The 21,668-nt window shown below is 38.4% G+C and overlaps 1 protein-coding gene across 13 annotated transcripts in view; it reads left to right on the top strand.

The window, feature by feature from the left end:
• LOC142341563 (protein phosphatase 3 catalytic subunit alpha-like) overlaps positions 1-21,668 on the top strand; it is a 126,702-nt gene that overhangs the window by 25,479 nt on the left and 79,555 nt on the right. For 7 of the 13 annotated variants that reach the window (XM_075392593.1, XM_075392596.1, XM_075392592.1 and 4 more), the window contains exons 6-9: positions 7,666-7,883; positions 15,678-15,898; positions 16,131-16,196; positions 16,534-16,590. In XM_075392593.1, the coding sequence (XP_075248708.1) occupies positions 7,666-7,883; positions 15,678-15,898; positions 16,131-16,196; positions 16,534-16,590 (562 nt within the window). Of the gene's footprint in view, positions 1-7,665; positions 7,884-15,677; positions 15,899-16,130; positions 16,197-16,533; positions 16,591-17,085; positions 17,098-21,668 lie in introns of all 13 variants that reach the window. The other 6 variants (XM_075392599.1, XM_075392598.1, XM_075392603.1 and 3 more) reach the window with 2 other exon arrangements.

The raw sequence follows: 21,668 nt of genomic DNA, 5'->3' as shown, positions 1-21,668 counted from the left end.
ATAGATTCATTAACGAATAAAAGGCTGTTGCGCTTCGCAGTTCATCAATATGCGATTTGAATTTTCCTGAAAACGTAATGATTAAATTAATAGTCAACCAACAGTCAGTCACTTTGTTATTTTGTCAATTGTGCACTATTTAGCTTTCACCGCCAATGGGATAGCACGCTACGGGAATTAATAAATGTCCGTTTTGAAATATCCCTAAATTATAATTTTGGACGAGTCTCCTTTCTGTGGCCGATGAACCACTGATCAATTCATCCCACAATCTTAACTGAAATCATAAGGTTGCCAAGGGATTTTTTGTTCCGACCCCTCTGGGGGGGGACTATATACTCAAATGTTTTTTTTGTTCGGAAAATTTTGGCCGATCGATATTTTCATCGTAGAGAGTTGAGGGGTATCATTAGAAAGCTCGTCCAGCGTAGAATATGGAATTAAAAAAGATTTTTTGATTTTCGTTTTTTACAGGGAGTTATCGAGGTTTAAACTTCTGAGAAAAGTAGAGTCAATTCCGTTTTTATTCACATTTTCCTGAATTTTGACTAAAATCTCGTCAATTTTCTTAAATTTTTTTCAAAAAAGTGCGGCAGATTTTTTTTGAAGACAAAAAAATATTGACTATCTTTATTTATTTTTAATAGCCGCCCTCATCTTCTCAGCCGGCTATTATAGCGCTCCTATTTTTTTTACTTCGTCGAACTTTTTTTCGCTTTACCTTTTTGCCGCTTTTTCGACATTTTGCGTGAAATCTTTTTTACTTCTCTGGACTAGTTTCACTCTTCTGTCATTCTGCTCAAAGTCCTTTTAAACAGCAGCTGCTCAGCAAAGCAATTCCAAATGAAGAGAGTCAGGATAAAATCAAAGTCAGAAATAGAAACGGGATAAACCCATAAAGCCCATTTTTAGATGCCCGGTACTTGAACTTTGTTCTCAAGTTTTTGTTACTATCTATAATGGTTATTGGTATTGATACTAGACCCTGTAGCCTCTCACTGAGAGACAAGAGTATGTTCAATTACGAAATGACATCAAAATAAATCGCACTTAAAAATGTTTTTATACAAAAATCAATTTTTGTTGATATTTTCTTTGCTTTCAATCCCAAAAGAGTTATGGGAATCAAGGGCGGCTATTTTCCGACAATCTGCCGGGTATGTTCTTTAAATTTTTTTGTCAAAAAATCTGTCTAAATATTTCAAATTGCTTGACTTTTTCATCAAAAACAGCAGAAGAGTGTTGTTAATTTTAATTTTAAAGCCAAAAAATTATTGTTGATTATTTTGACTTAATTTTTTGTCAGGAATTCGGGCTAAATATTTCATCAAAAAAGCACGAAATAAGCTTCTTTAGTCCTTTTTGCTTAAATTTGCCGAAGTAAACTACCAAACACAAGTAACACAATCTTTGTAGACTCAAAAGGGGGATATTTACACTTCAACTTCCGTTGAAAGTGCACTGTAATTAAAACTTTACAGTTTTTTGGCTAACTTTTCTCGTTGATTATCAATAACGGAGCAATTTTTATTTTAACTAAAAAATCATATATTTTGATTTGAACAGAATTGAGCTTTGATTTGAACAAACATTTCAAATCAAAGCTCAGAAGTGATAGGTCTTAATGGCTTCCTATGCAGTTTCAAATTACTGCATCTAATTTTATACTTGAAAGCTGATGGTCGTTTTGACTTTTAAAAATGTTTGATTTTTAAATAATGGCTCACTGAACTTTGCCTATTTTTTATTTTTTTTACTCAACCTGTAGCTTATTGTCAGCAAAGAAAGAATGCCTCTTCTCTCTACTGCTTTTAAATTTAATCTCTATTGTGGTTTTACGCCTTAAGTTATGGTTTTCTGGCTTTGATACTACTAGATTTCGCATTTTAACGTATTTGCCCATTTTTCACGTTTTCCTAGTTTTGTCACATTATCACGTGATTGACAGTTCACATATCACATTATTGGAAATCAAAATCATGCACAATTGATAGTGTTAAAACATTTAGAGAAATCGAGTATTGTTTTAACGGGTTTGACACTACTTTCTCGAAGAATTTAATTGAATTTTTTTAATGTTCAACTGTCGTTTTTACCTTGTCTTTTTAGTGGTATGAAATTTCCTGTATAATGACAGGTCTCACTGTTTTTTCATGGAACCATAGATGAGCCAATATGCTGATATTCGCAGATAGCTGATGACTTTCATGACTTTGAAAACAATTGTTTTCCAAGATAAAAATAAACACTTTTTAACTTCGCAATTTTGTTCCTTTTACTGTCTATTTGTGAACCAGTCTGGTTAATTACAGGTCAAATTTGACGCTATTGGTGTGAAGGAAAAGTGTTAGAAGGGATTGGTGTCACAAAATCTAATTTTTTTAGAGAATTCGTTATGACTTTGCTAGCTTTGACACGCGTTTTTCACAAGAAAAAATAAATTTTTGATTTTTGTCATTGACGTTTTTTTTGTAGCTATAAGACATATTCTGGATAAAAGCAGGTCTCAAGGGCTTCTTTTGGACGAATAAAGGAACCTATTTGTTTTAACTTCGTAATTAATGGCTTTCATGACTTTGGAAAAAAATTTTCGAAAAAAAAAGTTATTTAATTTTGCCCTTTTATTTTTGGTCTACTTGTTACCTAGTCTCTTTAATGTAGTCACAGACTACATAATCGGTGTTCGAGGAAGGTGCAATCAGACATATTTTGAGGGCCAAAATATGGCTTAGCGTCTTCTGGCAAATTTTATTTGATTTTTTGTTTGTCTTTTGTTCTTTTTGTAACTGCATAAAAAATTGAATACCGACAGGTCTTATTGCCCTTCTATAGAAGCATTGGCAATCGTAAACCTATGGGATATTTTAGTTGATTTCAATGGTTTTCATTACTGTGAAATGAGTTGTTTTAAAATAATAAGCTTAACTTTACTCTTTGTTCTCTATTGTTTAATTCTTACCAAGCCTTATTATGTACTGGTCGCATACCTTTTCTGGTGAATTACAAGTTATTTTGTTTAGTTTCAGTTTTATCTGACGCTATTTTGACTATTAAGTTTTGTTTTTTAATCGGATAAAGTTTTTTGATGTAATTAATGTTTGTTGTTGTTGTTTGATTTGGCTGTTCGTCTCAACTCGCTTTCTTAATATTAGCATATCTCATCAATCTAATGCCTCATTTTTTACTCAACTGAGTTATTTGCTTTTGAGGCTATCTTTTCTTTCATACACCAATTTCCTGAATTTTTGGGTTTTTCTATCTGTTCATTTGGTAGACAATTATTGCAAAATTGTGGATGAGCAGGGTCGGAACCTTATGTGCGATCGCACATTACCGAGCCTACTTGTTTCAATTACTCTCAAATTGTATGTTACAGTCCCTTTGGTGTTATTCTGCAATCGTAATGGGTGGGTAAGAATGTGCGTCTAGATGAAGTATCAGTTTTAATAATAGCTACTCAAACGATATCTTACGTAGGCGCTGTCCTTTTTTCTCGACGCGAGGACAAATAATGGTACAAACGAAATTTGTAGCAATTATATTAGTCATGTGGTCTCTTTATTGCGATTTTTTGTTTGACCGATTGTTGTGACTTGAATTTTCGAGTGACTCTTCGCGCTTGACTGCTTGATTTTTACGTGATCTAAAATGATTTTTCGGTATATAAGCCGCTTTCTTAATTTGAGCCGTTTTATCGTAAAAAGCAAATGAGAAAGCCAAAAGTGGGCAATAATAAACTCTAATATACTGCCAACTTACCACCTCCCAGCGCAGCAAGTAAGGCACTCAATTGCACCCGTGATAGTCGTTTCAGAGCAATTCGTACGACCGAAATGGGTTTTTTAAAAAGTCCGTTTCATGAAAAAAGGTGTTGAAGTTAAAGCTGCACGTGAAACCAAGTATTCGTTAATAACGGAGAGGAGAACGATTGGCTTTTAATTGCGTTGCAATAAAGTTCAAACCAATATATGTAGTGCTGTCTTTTTTCAATGCAATTTTATGGCTTGGCAGTTTTCTATGAGGTTTTTTCGATTGCTAGACTAATATAATTTTACGTCAAAAGAAACGGGATAAAAATGCTCGAGTCATAGGTCAACAAGTAGATCTCTCTTGAGCTTTCCTAGGCGATAAGTGCACGGCTCACCGAAGCTGCCGAGGAAGCGGAATCTCGTGATATGAAGGACAATTCGGAAGGTTCCCGACCCCCTCCTCTCGTTCTGTCCCACTACTGCCCTCCACACTATTCTGCCCCAGTACTACCACCCACTGCGGCTGGGTTCCCTAAGATTACGTGCTATACAGACAAAGACAACTTATCGCCTGATGTTTCTAATTTCTCTTTCAATGAGATAGAACTGCAGCAATTAATTAATGGCGGTTTGGGGAAGAGTACGTGTGGGAACGGCAGAGCACTTCAAATTTTCGCCGTTTTGTACGCTTTTTAGCGGCGTTTGTACTTGGTGTCCAGTGTAATTAATTGAACGAAGTTCGTAGCAATTATTGAAAACGTTTTGGTCTTCTGTGCAAATTTTTTGCTTGACCGTTTTTGCGCTTTTCTTCTAGAACATTCTTTGACCTCTCAAGTGACTTTCGTTCTTCATTTTTGAGTGATCTCTATTCTCGCACTCCGAAGTAAAGCTTGTTGCTAAAATTAACTCTATTGCAGCATAGGAACAAGAAGTTCTTGATAGCCGAGTGGACAGGGCTTCTGGTGAGGGATCAGGAGGTCCATGGTTCAAATCCTGGCGTGGGCAACTATTGTTGCAACCATAAAGAAAAATTTATCTAGGCTACAGCCCCTGAATAAAATTACCTTGCCTGTCGTTGGAGAGAAATTCTTCAGACATTAATCCGTTTGTTTTTTTTTAAGATTAGTATTCATGTGGGTTTTTATGAAGATTGTTCTAGCTGAAGAAAACGCTAAATTTTAACAATTTTCTGCCTAATTTTCATTTATTTTGAGAAATTACTGTTTTCCGCCTTTCAGAGTTTTTTCTGCCTTTAATATTCATTTTTTAAATTAGGGTTGATTGTAGGGTTTTTGTTAGTACGTGAAAACTACTAACCGTTGTCTTTGGGTGTTGTTTGGTTGCTCAAACGAATCAACTGGAACTGATTCTTGAGGTGTGTTGAAATTGATATTGACACGACAATTTTTAGAGAACATTATTAAGTCAGTTAGCAGTCTGGCGCAGATGTTCTGTTGGGACTCGATTTCGCCTTTGCAGTTCCTGTGGCAAAGGCGGCCCACACTCCACTTGCTTAGTCGCCAGCTTCTCGGACTGTAGATACATATGCTGCCTTTAAGGCCCTTATGCTAGCGCCGGTTGATCTATTGCTTAGTGCTCGAAGACCATTTCTCCTGAATGACATTGTTTTTGCCACTACGTCTGCGTGTTTAGAAAATCTCAATTGTCCGTCTAGTGTGACTCCGAGAAAAGTTGGGTGTTTTCCATATTGCAGTTGCTCTCCCCCAATTTTCAGGTTCGGGATGCTCTTTCCTCCAGATTCTTTTGGATCGAGAGTGAAGGTTGTCAGTTGGCTTTTTCCGGCGCTCAGTTCTACTTTCCACCTCCTGCACCAGGACTCCAGTACGATCAGGGCTGGTTGTAGATGTAGTCCGCACTGCTTTATGCTTGTTGTGGTGGCACATAAGGAGGTGTCGTCGGCGAACAGGTTGCAGTCTACCTCTGGGGCGTCTTTTACATAACAGAGCCAAAGAAGAGGAGCTAATATGCTGCCTTGCGGGAGCCCCTCCCTGAATATCCTCTCACGGCTCAGCGGTTTGTGCCATTTCACTCTGGCTCTCCTGTCTGAGAGGAAGCTTCTCACCCATTTGATGGCACATATGGGGATCTCCAGGTCCCGTAGCTTTGTATAGAGTGCATTCTTCCATACTCTATCATACGCACGCGAGAAGTCAAGGAGCACCATAACGCTTCTCCCTGGTTTTGGTTTTTAGTCCATCAAAGAGAGTAGTTCCTCGGTTGACCGTCCTTTCCTGAATCCTGACTGCTCTTTCGCTAGTTGGCCTAGGCTCTCTAGATGGAAGGTTAGCCTTGTTGCTACAATTCTTTCCATTGTCTTTGCTAGGCAGCTAGTGAGAGCTACTGGTCGGTACGAGGATGGTTTAGAGCTAGGCTTCCCTTTATTCTTCACGGGGATAGTGGTAGCTCGTTTCCATGTTGTGGGTACATTTCTTTCTCTCCATGATTGGTTGAAGAGTGCAAGTAGGCAGCTCAGTGACTCTCCTCTGAGCTGTTTCATGATGTCATTCGGCACCTCATCCGGTCCTGCAGCTTTCCTCCGCTTTAGCTTGCTGATTACTTTCTTCAGTTCCGAGATAGATATGTCCCCACAAACCTCTTCCTTATCGCAGTTGAATTTTGAGTATCAGTTTCAGCGCACTTCTTCTCGTTGCTTTATCGTCCTGGGACTCGGGATACCTCAGCATACATTTGTGCGAACAGGTCTGCTTTCTCTTTGTCTGTTCTTGCCTTGTGGCTACCCTCTCGTTCCAACGCGGTTGATGCTCTTTCCTCTGGTGCGTCTCCTCTGAAGGCTTTGATCACCACCCTCCTACACCTGGCGATTTGAACCTACCTAATGCTAGGCCATAGCGGGCTTATACAGAAGCCAACTGCTTGCTCTTCGTTTGAGAGTAATTCGGCGGGGTTTATCGCAATTAATTGCTCTGCACTAGTATTAATTGATCTCACATCAACTGTATAGCTATTACATTGGACATTTGGGTCTTTTTCTGGCATTCATCAGATGCGACACTCTTCCAATTGCCTTTTTGATGAGAACTACACTACAATCTCAGTTGAATCGCGAATTTGCTTTCGTCTGAACTCTTTTGAAATTGCTGCATGAAATTAAGTTCTAGTTGAAATTAGCTCAAATTGTTAATGTTTTCAATTGCTCTCTTACAAAGTTTGTAGCAATTATATTTGGTTTTTTATTCAATTTTCGCTTGACCGATTTTTTGTCGGAAGCATCTGGCTTTTCGTCCTCAAAAACGGGATAAACAGGTAACTCTAAGAATCACCAAAACTGTATTGAGAAAATTTCATGTGAATAGTTTGACTCCCTCCGCGGTCAACCCCACTGACCCCCAACGCACCGTCAGTCAACCCTCATACACCTGACGGTTCGGACACCACCTCGTCTAGCCTTCCGAACCCCACCCCACCCCCCCCCCCCCCCATGCTATCATCCCTAAGCCCCAGCTGACTAATATCGAAGCCAACCGCTCGATGGTAGTTGAGAGCAGGTCGCCCGACGTTAGTCGGTTAAGTTCTTACCTATTAGTGAACGTTGCGCTTCGCTAATCTTCAATACGCGATTTGAAACTGCCCAAGAAAGAACTTGCTATATGAGAATAGAGTGAATTCTTGCAGAAAAAAAGCGGAGTGATTTTTTGCTATCTCAGCCAGTAGATGAAAAACGGATGATAAAATGGAAAAACGGATGACCGAGTCTTCAATTGTCATAATTGTAGAGCTTCCTGTAATAACGAGACGGAGTGAGGAGTTGCTTGTCAGTTATCACAGTGATAACTCCCGGTGAGTTCAATAGATTGATCTGTGATCTGGAAAATCTAACGTAATCACGTCTCTTATACTTGTGATAGAATGCTTTAGAAGAAAGTCTTCTTTTTAGCTGGATCGGTTCAAGGAGCCCCCGGCATTTGGGCCGATGTGTGACTTGCTGTGGAGTGATCCTCTGGAAGACTTCGGCAACGAAAAGACATCGGAACACTTCACGCATAACAGTGTGCGAGGCTGCTCCTACTTCTATAGCTACTCTGCCACGTGCGAATTCCTGCAGAACAACAACCTCCTCTCCATCATACGCGCCCATGAGGCACAGGATGCAGGGTTAGTCACCTCGCCCTAACCTAAAGTCCATCCTACCTCCTTTTTTCGGTTTTTCGGTAAGTTTTTTCACTGTTAAGCGTCTTCAGTATGACTACGGCGTCAATAAAGGTGGATGGATGTTCAGTGCTCGAGTTTCATTTTGTTAAATTGTCTTAGCGTTGCCTTGTGTCAAAAATACATGGGAAATGTAAATTGAAAACGGAAAATTAGTCGTCGGAGCTAACAATGATCACTCGGAATGTTCTGCAACGTTTCATCTTCTGTATAAAACAATATTTACTGAAATTTTGCCATTCGCCCTTGTGCCCTTTGATTTGCTGATAATGGTTAACCGGATAGTATTAAATTTTTCAGAGAGAAAGTTCTGATTAGAGTGAATTTCGGAACCTTAATTGTTTTTAATCCCAATATTCTTTGTCAATGGCATTCAAAGGGCCGATAGTTCCGAAAACCCCTCACCTCTCCGCCGTCCACCCTCCTCCACTCCGTGCGTTGGTTTGAGAGCAATTCGCCCGACGTATGTCAATTGTTTTTCTTTAGAATTACTAGAACTTGAATTGTATTGGGTCGCCGTCTTTTTACGACTCAGAGTATTTGGGAAGTCTATTGATGCAAGACGGGAAACACTTGAAAAACATTGTTTTACTGTTGATCAAATTTGAAGAACGAAGTCAGAGATGGAGTTTGTTCATACCGCTAGGTATCAGAGATTGAGAAATTGAGGTGTAAAAAATTACTGAAATCAAGCGAAATGTTTGTTCACCTGAGTTTTATTTGGACTTTTTTTGGTGCTTTTTGCTTCGAAATTTCATGATGATATTAGGTCATTTTAATCACATGTTTTATTAATGATATTTTAAGGCATTGGATTTTTTTTATCCTTAAATTTTCTTTGTAAGGATTTCTAATTTGGGTGTTTTCAACTAATTTACGGGTTTTGAATTGCTCTCGAACAGTGAATAATTATATCAGTCCCGCTGATCTTTATTGCAAATTTTTGTACTGCCGCTTTTTCCTCTTTTTACCGGTTTTGTACTACCGCTTTTTTAGTCTGACAAAATTTTCGTGACTTATTGTCTTTAGTGGCAGGATAAACTTGTGAAGCCCGGAGTCATTGAGTACTTGAGATGTTCTTTTAAGAGCCCAGCTTTGTTTCCGATTCATTGAAACTTGAGGAGACAAATTCATAGTCTGAAGGACGGCTCATAAAGTTTGTCAACTCCGCTCCCAGCTACCCCTCCCTCCCCAGCACTCCCCTCTCAATATTCGTAGATATAAATGAGAAGTTTGGTTGGTTTCGATGCCCCTCCCCCTTTATGCCCATTTTCTTGCCTCTTCGGCCAACAATGAAGGTAGGCTCCCTTCGCTTTGGGACTAACAAATCGAACCCCTACCCAGTCGTTTGCAAGCATTTCGTTCGACGCTAGTTATATTCAGGCTGTTTTTGTCCCTTTGTTTTTTATAGCTGCGATAGCTGAGCACGTCTTCTAGCTTTTTCTTGGTTTTTATTTCGGCCCATTAGTTTGGACCATAGAACGTCACGCTCACTTCAAATCAGCTTTTTATTTGCTCTCGAACGAAGTTAAGCAATTATTGTAAATGTGGAGGAGTATTGGTTTTGACTTGTTTTAGAACGTTGACTTCTCTTTTAACAGTAGCTTAGTTTCCAATATATAGAAATTAGTAACTGCTCGTAAGACACTCCAACCTCCACCTCGCCTCCTTTTATTAGGCCGTTAATTTCGTTTTCTTATTAAGGTTAGGTAAGTTATAGATTATCTGAAGCGAGTTTGTTCTTGACGAATTTTGACTATTTTCTATTCTACCATTGGCCACCGTTTTTGCGTTTTTGTACTATATACCTTCTGTTTCCGAACATGGGAGTTTATAACAATAGCTTAGTTTTTGAAGGTCATTTTGAGAATTTTTGATCTCATATAAGTCCCTCCTTCCTCCGACATCTCCCCTGGTTACCAACCCCGTTCCTGCTACATACCTACCCCATTCATTTTGTCTTGATATTACTGAATTAGGTACGGTACGGTTAGTTGTTGGAGCCTATATAGTTAGTCTATATTGTGCAACTCTCGGAGTCGTTTCCGGGTTTTCTGCTAGCTGTTTTTATGCAACATTTTTGCTTGAATGTTTTTACACTTTTCTTCTAGAATATTCCTTGACTTCTCAAGCACGCTTGTTCTTCATTTTTGAGCGATCTAAATTGCTCTCATTCCGAAATGTGTTGCTAAATTAAATTGTTTGTTGCTAAAAATTTGTTGATCGAAAGAATGGAAATCACAAGGGCCTGATAACGGAGTGGCTAATGCGTCTGTCGAGAACTCTGGAGGTCGGAATTTTGAATTCTCATAGTAGGAATTTTTTAAACCTAGAAAGAAAAATTAATGCAGGCTACAGCACAGTTAAATATCCGAGCCCGTGAGTTAAATTTCCCCGCCAATCGTTTGATAGCATTTTTTTCGACGTTAGTTCTTTCATGCATGCAATTTTAATAAACTATTGAACTAAGTTGCGTGCGTGTCGTCGTTTGGTCCATATACATTTATTAGAAGGAATGTTTTGTCACACGCGACTAATCTCAAGCTTAGTGATTTGTTCCTTTGATGTTCCTTTTTACTTATTAATTGCTCTCAAACGAAGTTTGTAGCAATTATATTAGTCCTGTCGGTCTTTTTTTAATGCAATTTTTCGCTTGACCAATTTTTCGTCTGACGCTCTTGACTTTTCGTCCTCAAAAACGGGATAAACAGGTAGCGCCCAGCGGGCATTATGTGCTCTTAGAGCCTTTCAAGTCTGTTTCAGCTCAAACTGTCTTGGAGACTTATACTTATACTTATGGTGTTAGGGGCGGTTCTTAGAGGTTGACACCCCCCCCCCCTTTGTTGACCCCCCACCCCCACTATTGGCTCCACCCCCCACCGCGCTTTTGCCCCCCCACCCAGTGCTGCCCTCATCAGCCCCCGGTGTACCCCCCCCCCCCCCCCCCCGTGGCTAACTACTGACCAAGCCAACCGCTCGCCGGTCGTTTGAGAGAGCAATTCGCCCGACAATAGTCGGTTATGTTTTTAGTTTTGAATGGTTGAGAATATCGCAATCTAATTAAAGTTTATTTGTGGAAAGCTTCATAGTTGTAGACAGATGTGGCTTTTTAATTGCTCTTGAACGAAGTTCATAGCAATTATTGTAAACATGTGTGTCTTTTTTACGCAAAATTTTTGCTTGACAATTTTGACTTTTCGAGTGACTTTTACGCCCTTGACTTTTTGCGATTCGCGTGATCTAACTTTCTCTCTAAATCACACCTTCAATCAGCTGAACTCAATTGGGGGCAATTTAATACTAAAAGTCAAATGAAAGTGCGCCGATACTGGTGCCATTTTTTACTTCAAATCTTAATAGTGGTATATGTTAACCGTTAACCTCTAATATGGCTATTTGAAGCCCACTATTGAACTTCTTTGTCCCAATTGCGCTCCCCCTCCCCCCCCCCGACTGAAGCAGGCTGCAATTGATTAGAGCTCCCACTAGTCGTTCGAGACCAATTCTTCCGACGTTTAGTCGGTTATGTGTTGTTTTTCCCTGTGGTTTTTGAATGACTGTTTTTCTTATATTTTTGCTCTTTTGGATGAAATCGTTGCTGATGTTTTTGTTTACTACGGTCATCATTGTAGGCGTCATGAGTTAACTATCGCGAGCTTTCAAATAAATTGTCAAAAATAAAAACAGTGCCAAGTTTTTCGCGCGGTGTTCATTCGTTTGAATGTTTGTCACATGTGACCTACCTCACTCACAATGACTTCTTCTCTGCTGATTTTTGCTAAGTTTAATTGCAGGTGTTAAGGTCAATTGGGATTATCGAAATCTAATTGAAGATTTTTTGATGGCGGCTTCTTAGTAAATAAATCGAGAATCTCTTAAGATTTTTCTCTCGTTCTTTTCATTTGTAATCGCGAGTTTCACTTTGATTACATTATGCTTTTCAGTTAAATTCTGTTGGCTAATTTGGCTAGCGAGTTGTGATAATAGATACTATTTCTTTCAACTCTATTTTTTTCGAAGAAGGGGGCATTTGCCGAAATAGGTGCCATTTTCTCTAAATCTTAATAGTGTTATATGTTAACCTCTAATGTGGCAATTTGAAGCCCACTATTGAACTTCTTAATCCCATTTAGGCTCCCCCTCCCTCCCCCCTTCCGACTGAAGCAGGCTGCAATTGATTAGAGCTCCCACTAGTCGTTCGAGAGCAATTCTTCCGACGTTTAGTCGGTTATGTTTTGTTTTTCCCTGTGGTTTTTGAATGACTGTTTTTCTTATATTTTTGCTCTTTTGGTGGAAATCGGTGCTGATGTTTTTGTTTACTACAGTCATCATTGTAGGCGTCATGAGTTAACTATCGCTAGCTTTCAAATAAATTGTGAATAATTAAAACAGTGCCAAGTTTTTCGCGCGGTGTTCATTCGTTTGAATATTTTAGTCACATGTGACCTACCTCACTCCTACAATGACTTTTTCTCTGCTGATATTTGCTAAATTTTATTGCAGGTGTTAAGGTCAGTTGGGATTATCGAAATTTAGTTGAAGATTTTTTGATGGCGGCTTTTTAGTAAATAAGTCGAGAATCTCTTTTTTAAGATTTTTGTCTCGTTCTTTTCATTTGTAATCGAGAGTTTCACTTTGATTACATTATGCTTTTCAGTTAAATTCTTTTGGCTAATTTGCCTAGCGAGTTGTGATAATAGTTGCTATTTATTTCAACTCTATTTTTTTCGAAGAAGGGGGCATTTCCGTAAAACTTATCAGATGAGAGAGGTTCTGTTTGATTTGGATTTCATAAAAGAAGGAATGAATGGAATCATCTAACGCAATTCTTCCGGATGTTTTTCTAACGTTCTGTTCACACAGTTTTGTAGTCACTTTTGGTGGTGATTTTCGTCATGCGGAAAGAGGAGGTGGAAAGAGAAAGCGAGTGATATCGCGGTGTGAAATCTGGGATTCTAAAACCTCTTCTGACTCTACAGAGCTACATGCTGTTTTAGTTCAAATTTTACACATATTTTCTTTTTTTGACCGATAATTTTTTGTAAATTAGTTTGATTTTATAGAACAATGCTTTCTATTTACCGGTACAGATTTTAATTAATTGCTCTCAAACGAAGTTAGTAACAATTATATTAGTCCTTTTGGTCTTCTTAATGCGATTTTTCTCTTGACCGATTTTTCGTCTGACGCATTTGAGTTTTCATCCTTAAAAACGCGATAGAGGTAGCGCCCAGTGGGCATTCAATTTCATTAGAGGCCCTTAGCCGCGTATAGTAGTCCTTCAAGTGCTTAGTTCTCTTAGAGCCGTTCAGCTCACTGTATCAATTCATTAAGAAACAAGGGTATGCCTAGCTATGAAATTCATTCAAGATAGGTTGCACTAAATACTTTTTTGTACAACTATCAATCTGTTTTTGTTGTTCTGTTCCTCCCGTCCCCATCGATGATATGGGAATCAACGGCGGCTATTTTCCGGCGGTCCATTGGGTATGTTTTTAAAAGCTGAAGCATATCTGTTTATGGCTTGAACTCTGACTTCCTTTTTGAACATAGACTTGTGTAATAGTTGGGTAATAACGTTTAGAGTACTCGTTGTGTTTAATTGCTCTCGAACGAAGTTTGAATTATTTTCTCTCATACACAAGTAGCAGAGCTGAACTCAAGCGGGGGCAGTTTACTACTAAAATTCAAATAAAAAATGTATAGAAATTGGTGTAATCTTTTTTCACTTAGATTTTGTTAATGGGCACCGTAGTCAATAATAATCTCTAATGACGTCATTTGAAGCCCCATTTAGGAATTAAGTTACCGCACCACCCTCCCCCAGTGAAGTGGGCCACAAGTCGTTCGAGAGCGATTCTTCCGACCATTATTCGGCTGTGTTTCGATGTTCAGTAGTTAGTCCGTTTGATAATATTCAAAGTGAAATGATGTTTTTACCCCCATGACAGTACCTCACCGCTAAGCAAACTACTTCGCCTACCCTTTACCTTTGTAACCCCTTCTGTTTTTAGTTGCTCTCAAGCGAAGTTTGTAGCAATTATATTAGTCATGTTGGTCTTTGTTTGATGCGATTTTTAGCTTGACCTATTTTGCGTCTGATCCGTTTGACTTTCGTCCTCAAAAACGGGATTAACAGGTAACTAGTCTTCAAGTATGTAATTCACAGAAACTGTTTTGGAGACTTATACTTATAGTGTGAACCCCCCCCACGCAATCACCACCCCTACACATCGTTCAGGCCGTCAAGGCCCCGTGCAGCCAAAGACCCCCCACCCCCCCCCCCACTGTTGTCGCTTATCATCCCCCCTTGCTGCGCTCTCCTCACGCTCCTTCAATTAGGCTAAAGCTAACCTCACTAAACCGTGGCCAGCTACTGACGAAGTCAACCGCTCGCCGGTCGTTTGAGAGCAATTCGTCTGACCTTAGTCGGTTATGTTTTTGTGCTATTGATCGTTCAAATTTTTGGCATCTTGCTTCTCTCTAGTAACTATACTGAGTTTACTGCCTTTTTCCAATTAAAGAAAATTAATTATTATCCTGTTTCATTGGTTTTTACTGTTGATTTCTTTTAAGGTAGTGCAGCCGTGATAATTTTTGACTTATTTTTTGGAAATATTTAGACTTTTTTGCTGATATTTTTGAATCAATATTTAATTTTGCTTAATTTCTTGGCAATGAACATGTTTTTGCCTTTGAGTTTTAATTGGTTTCTTTTGCTTTGTTTTTCTCATAAATTTAAATTTTGCATTAGTTCGAACTCGTTTGAACAAAGATATCTGTAACAATAGAAAACTTTTCGGCTTTTTTTGGCGCCAAAAAACTTTTCTTTAGATCTTCCGAATGTGTCTTTTGGATCGTAAGAGTTAATCGGAGAGCTCTGAATTTCAAGATCAGCTCTTTCATGATATTTGTAGTCCGGTGCGTTCTTTTTGGCTAAGTAGTATTTGTCAATCTAAAATATTTTGGCTGTTTTCTAACGTTATCAGGTTAGTTTATGCAAAAGTTTTTCGGTTCCCGGTTTTCAATAAGTTTGTTGTCAAGATCTTGCCATACGATTTAAAGTTTTGCAGCTTTTTTTTGCATGGTTTGTGAATGCATTCGTTTATGTTTGATTGCTTCAATGATGTCAAATAAAAGGTTTTTCGTTTCGACAGGGGTTTATATTTCCCATAAGTATTTTAGTTAACTCTGATGAGGCAACGAACAATTGATTCCAGACAAAAGATATGCTTTAGGCTGCAGTTACGGTTTCTTTTTGGTCGCTTCCGGAATTCGTCGGGTTATGTTTTTTGTTTCGTCGTGTGACACTCTTTTTTCGTTTGACATTTGTTACACGGCAAAGCTGAAAACGTCCTTTTATTCTGAATAACTGTTTCCTCTCACTAACGGGTTTGCACGCCGCGTGACGTCATTTCTCTATCTCCATGGCAAAAGTTTAGGTCATTTGGGTGATTGGATTTTGATCGTGCGTGATTTACCTCACTCAATAAAATGACTTGCACTTTAAAACTTCATCAACCTCTCTCTCTGTTTCAATCTGTATTTTACGGCACGCATGTCTATTTCGCAGCTATTCTGGCAATCGGTCGGCTGTGTTTTCATTTTGGCGCCTCTGCTTCTAGAGGATGCATTATTATTCGCAAAGTTGAATGTCAGATTGGAAGCAGGAATATTTTAACAAAGATGGTTATGTGCTTCATTTTGTTCTTATTTTAAGCATGCATGTATTATCATTAGGTATCGGATGTATCGGAAAAGCCAGCTGACTGGTTTCCCCTCCTTGATTACAATCTTCTCCGCGCCCAATTACCTGGACGTGTATAACAACAAGGCGGCCATCCTGAAGTATGAGAACAATGTAATGAACATCCGCCAGTTCAACTGCTCGCCCCACCCCTACTGGCTGCCCAACTTCATGGACGTCTTCACCTGGTCGCTGCCCTTCGTCGGTGAGAAAGGTAAACGCCAAAATGACTTCAAATTGACAAAAAAAAATTAAAGTTTCACTGAAGTTGATAGCTACTCCCTGAATTCAATTTAAAAGTTTATATGATTGCAGAAACTAAGTATAGCTGTTTAATCCAAGCTACAGCGTTAAAAGTTAAAATGGACTAATATTGGTTGAGCATTTGCAAATTTTGTATTGTATGGAATAACTAGATGGTCCCTAACTTCGTTCATTTGTTATAGTGACTGAGATGCTCGTGAATGTGCTGAACATTTGCTCCGATGACGAGCTAATCGCAGATGGAGAAGGTATGACCATTGTTTTGCGTTCCTTCATGAAAGCCTAAGTTGAGGCTGAACCATTTTATGATTTATCTTTTGTCACTTCGAAGCCGGGCGATTTATTTTTCAGAGAATTCGAGCTATTTGATTGTGTTAATTGGTTGAACCGCAACTTTGGATTTTAAACAGCCTTTTCAACTGTGTTTGAAAAAAATAGTCGCTGAGCCTATCAAAATAGTTTGTGTCATTGTAATTTACGGTTTTACATGAAGTGTTAATAAATTGGTTAAGCTGAAGCTGTAAGTTAAGTGCTGACCTGAAGAGATATCGAACACACTACATAGATTGTTGATGTAAATTTTAGATGGTGTAGATTCTCCGGCTGCTCACTTATTGGCAACCAGGAGGGGCTCTAGAACTGGTAAAGGATTGCCCGATCAATTAATTGATTGGTTGATTGATTTCTTACTTTATTATAACAACAAACCAACAGTGTGATTGATCAAATTGACTTGCATCATATTAACCTTTTACAACGACACAACTAAACTCAACTACTATTATTGATCGATGGTTTACTTCTCTGGTTAATTGATACATGTTTGCAGCATTATTTTCAATAGCTGCGAGACGTCTATCTATGCACTTCAGATAAACAACACTACAAAACTAACCGTGGATATTTCTCGGCCTCCAAGTGTCGAACTCTTATTTTTAAGTACTTTAACTGTCAAATGGGTTTGAGTTTCCGACGACAAGAGAGGGATTAAAATTTCAGGATTGTGCATATAGATTGTTAGGATTTGTCACACGTGTCTAAGTGCTTTCAATTCTTCGAAATTTTCAAATGCAAATCTAACTAATTTGCATTCTAACTTGAATAGCTTCTAATTGCTAACTTGAGACTTGGTTTCAGTCACTGCCACGGGTAAGTGTAGATATCTGTGTTCAGTGTGCGTGTTTGTTCATTGCCTGTGTCATCAGAGAATGCCAATTTTTATCTGTAGACTCTTTCAGTTTGTAGAAATCAAAACTATTATTAATTTCCCTCGAAGTTTGAAGCAATTATTGTAAATATGCTTGTCTTTTTAATGCAAAATTGTTGCGTGACCGTTTTTGCGCTTTTGTCTACAACATTCTTTTACCTCTTGACTGACTTTTTCACACTTTCGTTCTCCATTTTTGAGTGATAAATTGCTCTCGTTCTGAATCAAGTTCGATTGTAAAAGCGTTTGTGAGCGAAAGGAAAGCCGTTGCAGCTGCACGGTCAAGATGTTCGACCCCCCCCCCTCTAAATTAGATTGCCCCAGCCTATCGTTCGAGAGCAATTCATCCGGGGTTAGTCGGTTTATGGTAATTATTGCGTTTCAATCCCTATTTTCCAAGAAAGATCTTAACGGAAAAGATTTTGCTAGTAACGGGCCTTTCAATTTTTTCCGACTGGAAGAGTATTGTTTTAATGCATGTTTTTCTCCCCACCCCAAATTTGCGGGGATATATGCTCAGCTTGGTTGGATTTTTTGTTCAGTCTAGTTTGGTTTGGCTGATCGATATATTTTACGAAGAAAGACATGAATGGTATCGTTGGGAGGTCCATCGAGCCTAGAATGTATAATTAAAAAGCATTTTCATTTTTTTGTCGTTTTTCCGTAGTCTGTGCTCAGTTTTGCCAAATTATGTAAAAATAACGATCAAATCCTTATAAGGGTTACATTTATGAGCAATTTTCATGGTCTAGTGAATCAAACGCCACAAACTAAGTTTGTAGTAATTATGTTATTGCTTTAGTCTTTTTGTGCAATTTTTTGTCTGGCTCTTTTGACTTTCTCGCGATCAACAGGTAGCGCCGGAGGATAAGTTTCCTTCGATCCTTTGGGCAGACTATACTCTATGCGAATCACAGAAACTGTTCGAGAAACAAGATCATGGTGTGAATGGTGATTCTTGCACCACTCCTACACCCCCCAATACACTCCACTCCTTCCGCCACATAATTAACTCCAAATATGTTTAATTGCTCTCAAACGAAGCAATTATATTAGCAATTATATTAGTCCTGTTGGTCTTTTTTAATGCGGTTTTTCTCTTGACCAATTCTGCATCTAACCCATTTGACATTTCGTCCTCAAAATGGGGTAGACATGTAGCGCCCAGCTCTAAGTTTTCTTAGATCATTTCAGCTCACTATACTCACAGTATCCGATACACAGCTGTTTTGGAGACTTATACTTACGGTGTGAAGGGCGGTTTTTTGAAATTGACCTCCCCCTCCCCCCCCCCCCCCCCCCGGATGCATCCACCTGCCCTGCTGCACTCAACTCTCACCCTTTCAATTAAGCTACAGATAGCCTCACTAAGTGGTAACTAGCTACTGACGAAGCCGAACGCTCGCCGGTCGTTTGAGAGAAATTCGCTCTGACGTTAGTCGGTTATGTTTTACAATTTATTTAAATTAGCCGAAATACATACTTATAAAAATAACAATCTAACCGTTGTAAACTTGAGTGAGTGCTATTTATACCTCAACTATTCGAAAAGCGTTTGCAAGCGAAGTGTTATCTTGTTAATAGCCGCCCTCATCTTCTCAGCCGGCTATTATAGCGCTCCTATTTTTTTTTTTTTACTTCGTCGAATAAAAAAATGTTTCGCTTTACCTCATTTTGCCGCCTTTTCAACATTTTGCGTGAAATCTTTTTGACTTCTCTAGGCTAGTTTCTCTCTTCTCTCATTCTGCTAAAAGTGATTTTGAACATCAGTTGCTCAGCAAAGCAATTCAAAATGAACAGTCAGTATAAAAAATTGAAGTCAGAAATAGAAACGGGATAAACCCATAAAGCCCAATTTTAGATGCCCGCTATTTGAACGTCGGTCCTATAAGTATTAGTTACCTCTCTCTAGTGCTTATTGTTATTGATAGTAGCCCCTGTAGCCTCTCTCTAAGAAACAGAAGTATGTTCAACTACGAAATGCCATCAAAATAAATCGGACTTAAAAAAATGTTTTGTAAAATATCTTTTTTTTTCAATATCTTCTGTTATTTCAATCCCAGTCATGCTTATTGGAATCAACGGCGGCTATTTTCCGGCAATCTGCCGGGTATGTTTTGGATTGTTTTTAATTGCTCTCAAATGAAGTTTGTCTTATGCGATTTTTCGCTTGACCAATTTTTCGTCTGACGCTTCTGACTTTTCGTCCTCAAAAACATTAAGTGCTCTTAGGTGCATTAAGTGCTCTTAGAGCCTTTCAGCTCGGTTTCAGCTCAAATTGTTTTGGAGACTTATACTTATGGTGTGAAGGGTGGTTCTTAGAGGATGAAGACACCCTCACTGTTTACCCCCCCCCCCCCACTATTGCCCCCCCCAACGCGCTGTTGCCCCCCACCACACTGTTGCCCACTCCCCCTCCCTCCCCCATCAGCGCCTCCCTCCTCCCCCCCCCGGGTGCACCCGCCTTCCCCCGTGGCTACTTCGAACAACCGATCGCAAAAAAATATACTAGTTTTCAGAATTTTTTTCAAGCTTTTCGAAAATTTGTCATTTTTTGAGTTTTTCAGCCCTAAATTTGAAGTAACCTCCTCCAGGGTTTTTTTTAATAGTTTACTGCATAGTTTCTAGTTGTAGGGGAATTGTTTCAACATTTTAACATCACAAATTTTTGCATTTTGACAAAACGTGCAAATTTGTTTATTTTTTTGACATTTTTCATAATTCGCGTTTTTCCAGACGCAGGAAACAGAAAACGTCCTTAGGGGTTCGATAATAAGTTACTAAAAAAATTTTATTTGCCATATAATAGCTTTCAATTTCTTTATGACAAATTTTTTTTTATAAAACTTGCATTTCAAATTTTTTAAATTTTTGTTGGTTTTTTTCTCGAGCCTGAAGAGCCGCTGAACATCCTGAAGTTTTGACAAAAGGTTACTGTATAGTTTCTAAATGTAATAAATTGTTTTTCAAGATTTCAACACCACCAGTTTTAGCATTTTTTATTTTACAAAACTTGCATTTTTTCGACATCTATTGTCATTTTTCGGCTTTTTCATTCTTACAGAAAATTTCCGTTAGGGTTTGGTAATGAGTTACTGGTAAATGTTTTTGGCCATGGATTAGTTTGCAACTTTTATCTCAAATTTTAGCTGTTTCTTATGCAACTTGCAATTTTTTCGGAAAGTTTTTTAATATCACGATTTTTAGCATTTTTTGACTAAACTTGCGTTTTTTTTAGTTTTGACAACTGTTTATTCAGATTTTTTCAGCCTCAGAGGTTTGATAATAAGTTCGTGAAAAAATTTTTGGGACCCTTGAATAGTTTTCAACTTTTTAATATCACAAATTTTAAAAATTTTATCTTGTCATAGGTTTCCATGGCCAGTCATTTTTTGGCACCAGGGGCGCAAGTTTTCTAAAAACTTCTTTTTTTAGGTTGCTCCAGCATCAAGAGCCGCATAACTTCTTCTAGAGTTTGATTATAGGTTACTGCATATTTCTAGATGCAATTGAATGTTTTATTATCAGAAATTTAAAATATTTGCAATTTCTCAAGTTTTTAATCTTTTTGAACTTTTTATCGTTTTTCCTGCACCAGGGTCCTAGGAACCTCCTCTAAGATTTGATGATAAACTGTCGCTTAGTTTCTAGAGTTAATGGAATGGTTATCAGTATTTTATTGAATCCAGCTTTAGCATTTCTTTAATAAAATTTAATTTCAAATTTTCGGAAAATTATTATTGTCATGTTCCAATTTAATGGATCTTTGAGCCAGTGAAGATATTAAAAGCTTGAAATGAGGGAAACGATAGTCTCTTGAGAAAATGAAATGGTTTTGAAGAATTGAATGTCTTGAATTTTGGCAAGATTTTGTTGGAGTTTGAGATTATTTTAAAATTTCTGAATATTTTTGTCCTTTTCCGAGTTAAACGATCATTACTGGTCAACGAAGCGTTTCAAGACTTGCAGATGGGTTACTTGGCATATCTCCAGAGACAAAAATAGTTTTGAACATTATCACTGCGAAATCTGGAAATTTTTAACTTTTTCAAAGTTTTGCAAATTTTTATAAGCAGTATTTTTGATTTATTTACAAACAAGGCTAGAAAATTAAAAGTGCGGAGTCGAATCAAGCTTAATATAGCCTCACTAAGCAGTGGCTAGCTGCTGACGAAGCCAACTGCTCGCCGGTCGTTTGAGAGCAATTCGCCCGACGTTAGTGGGTTGTTTTAAGACTTATTGTGAGGACTGTTTAAGTGCTGTCAAACAAAGTTTATAGCAATTTTATTAGTCCTGCTTCTCTTTTCTTTGCGAATTTTGGCCTGGTTGATTCTTCGTCTTAGCCATTTGACTTTTCGTCCTTTAAAGCGAGATCAAGGTGTAGCGCCCCGCGGGCATTAAGTTTCATTCGAGGCCCTTAGCCGCGTTGAGTGGCCCTTCATGTGCTTAGGGTGATGAAGCTACCGGCAAGGCTGCAGTTTAAGGTTAACAGGTCATTTTAAGGAGTTTTTGA

The sequence above is a fragment of the Convolutriloba macropyga genome, chromosome 6, assembly GCF_964194025.1.
Source record: "Convolutriloba macropyga chromosome 6, txConMacr16.3, whole genome shotgun sequence".
Taxonomy (NCBI): domain Eukaryota; kingdom Metazoa; phylum Xenacoelomorpha; order Acoela; family Convolutidae; genus Convolutriloba; species Convolutriloba macropyga.
Note: the sequence above shows the minus strand (reverse complement) of the source record. Positions and strands in the feature narration are given on the sequence as shown.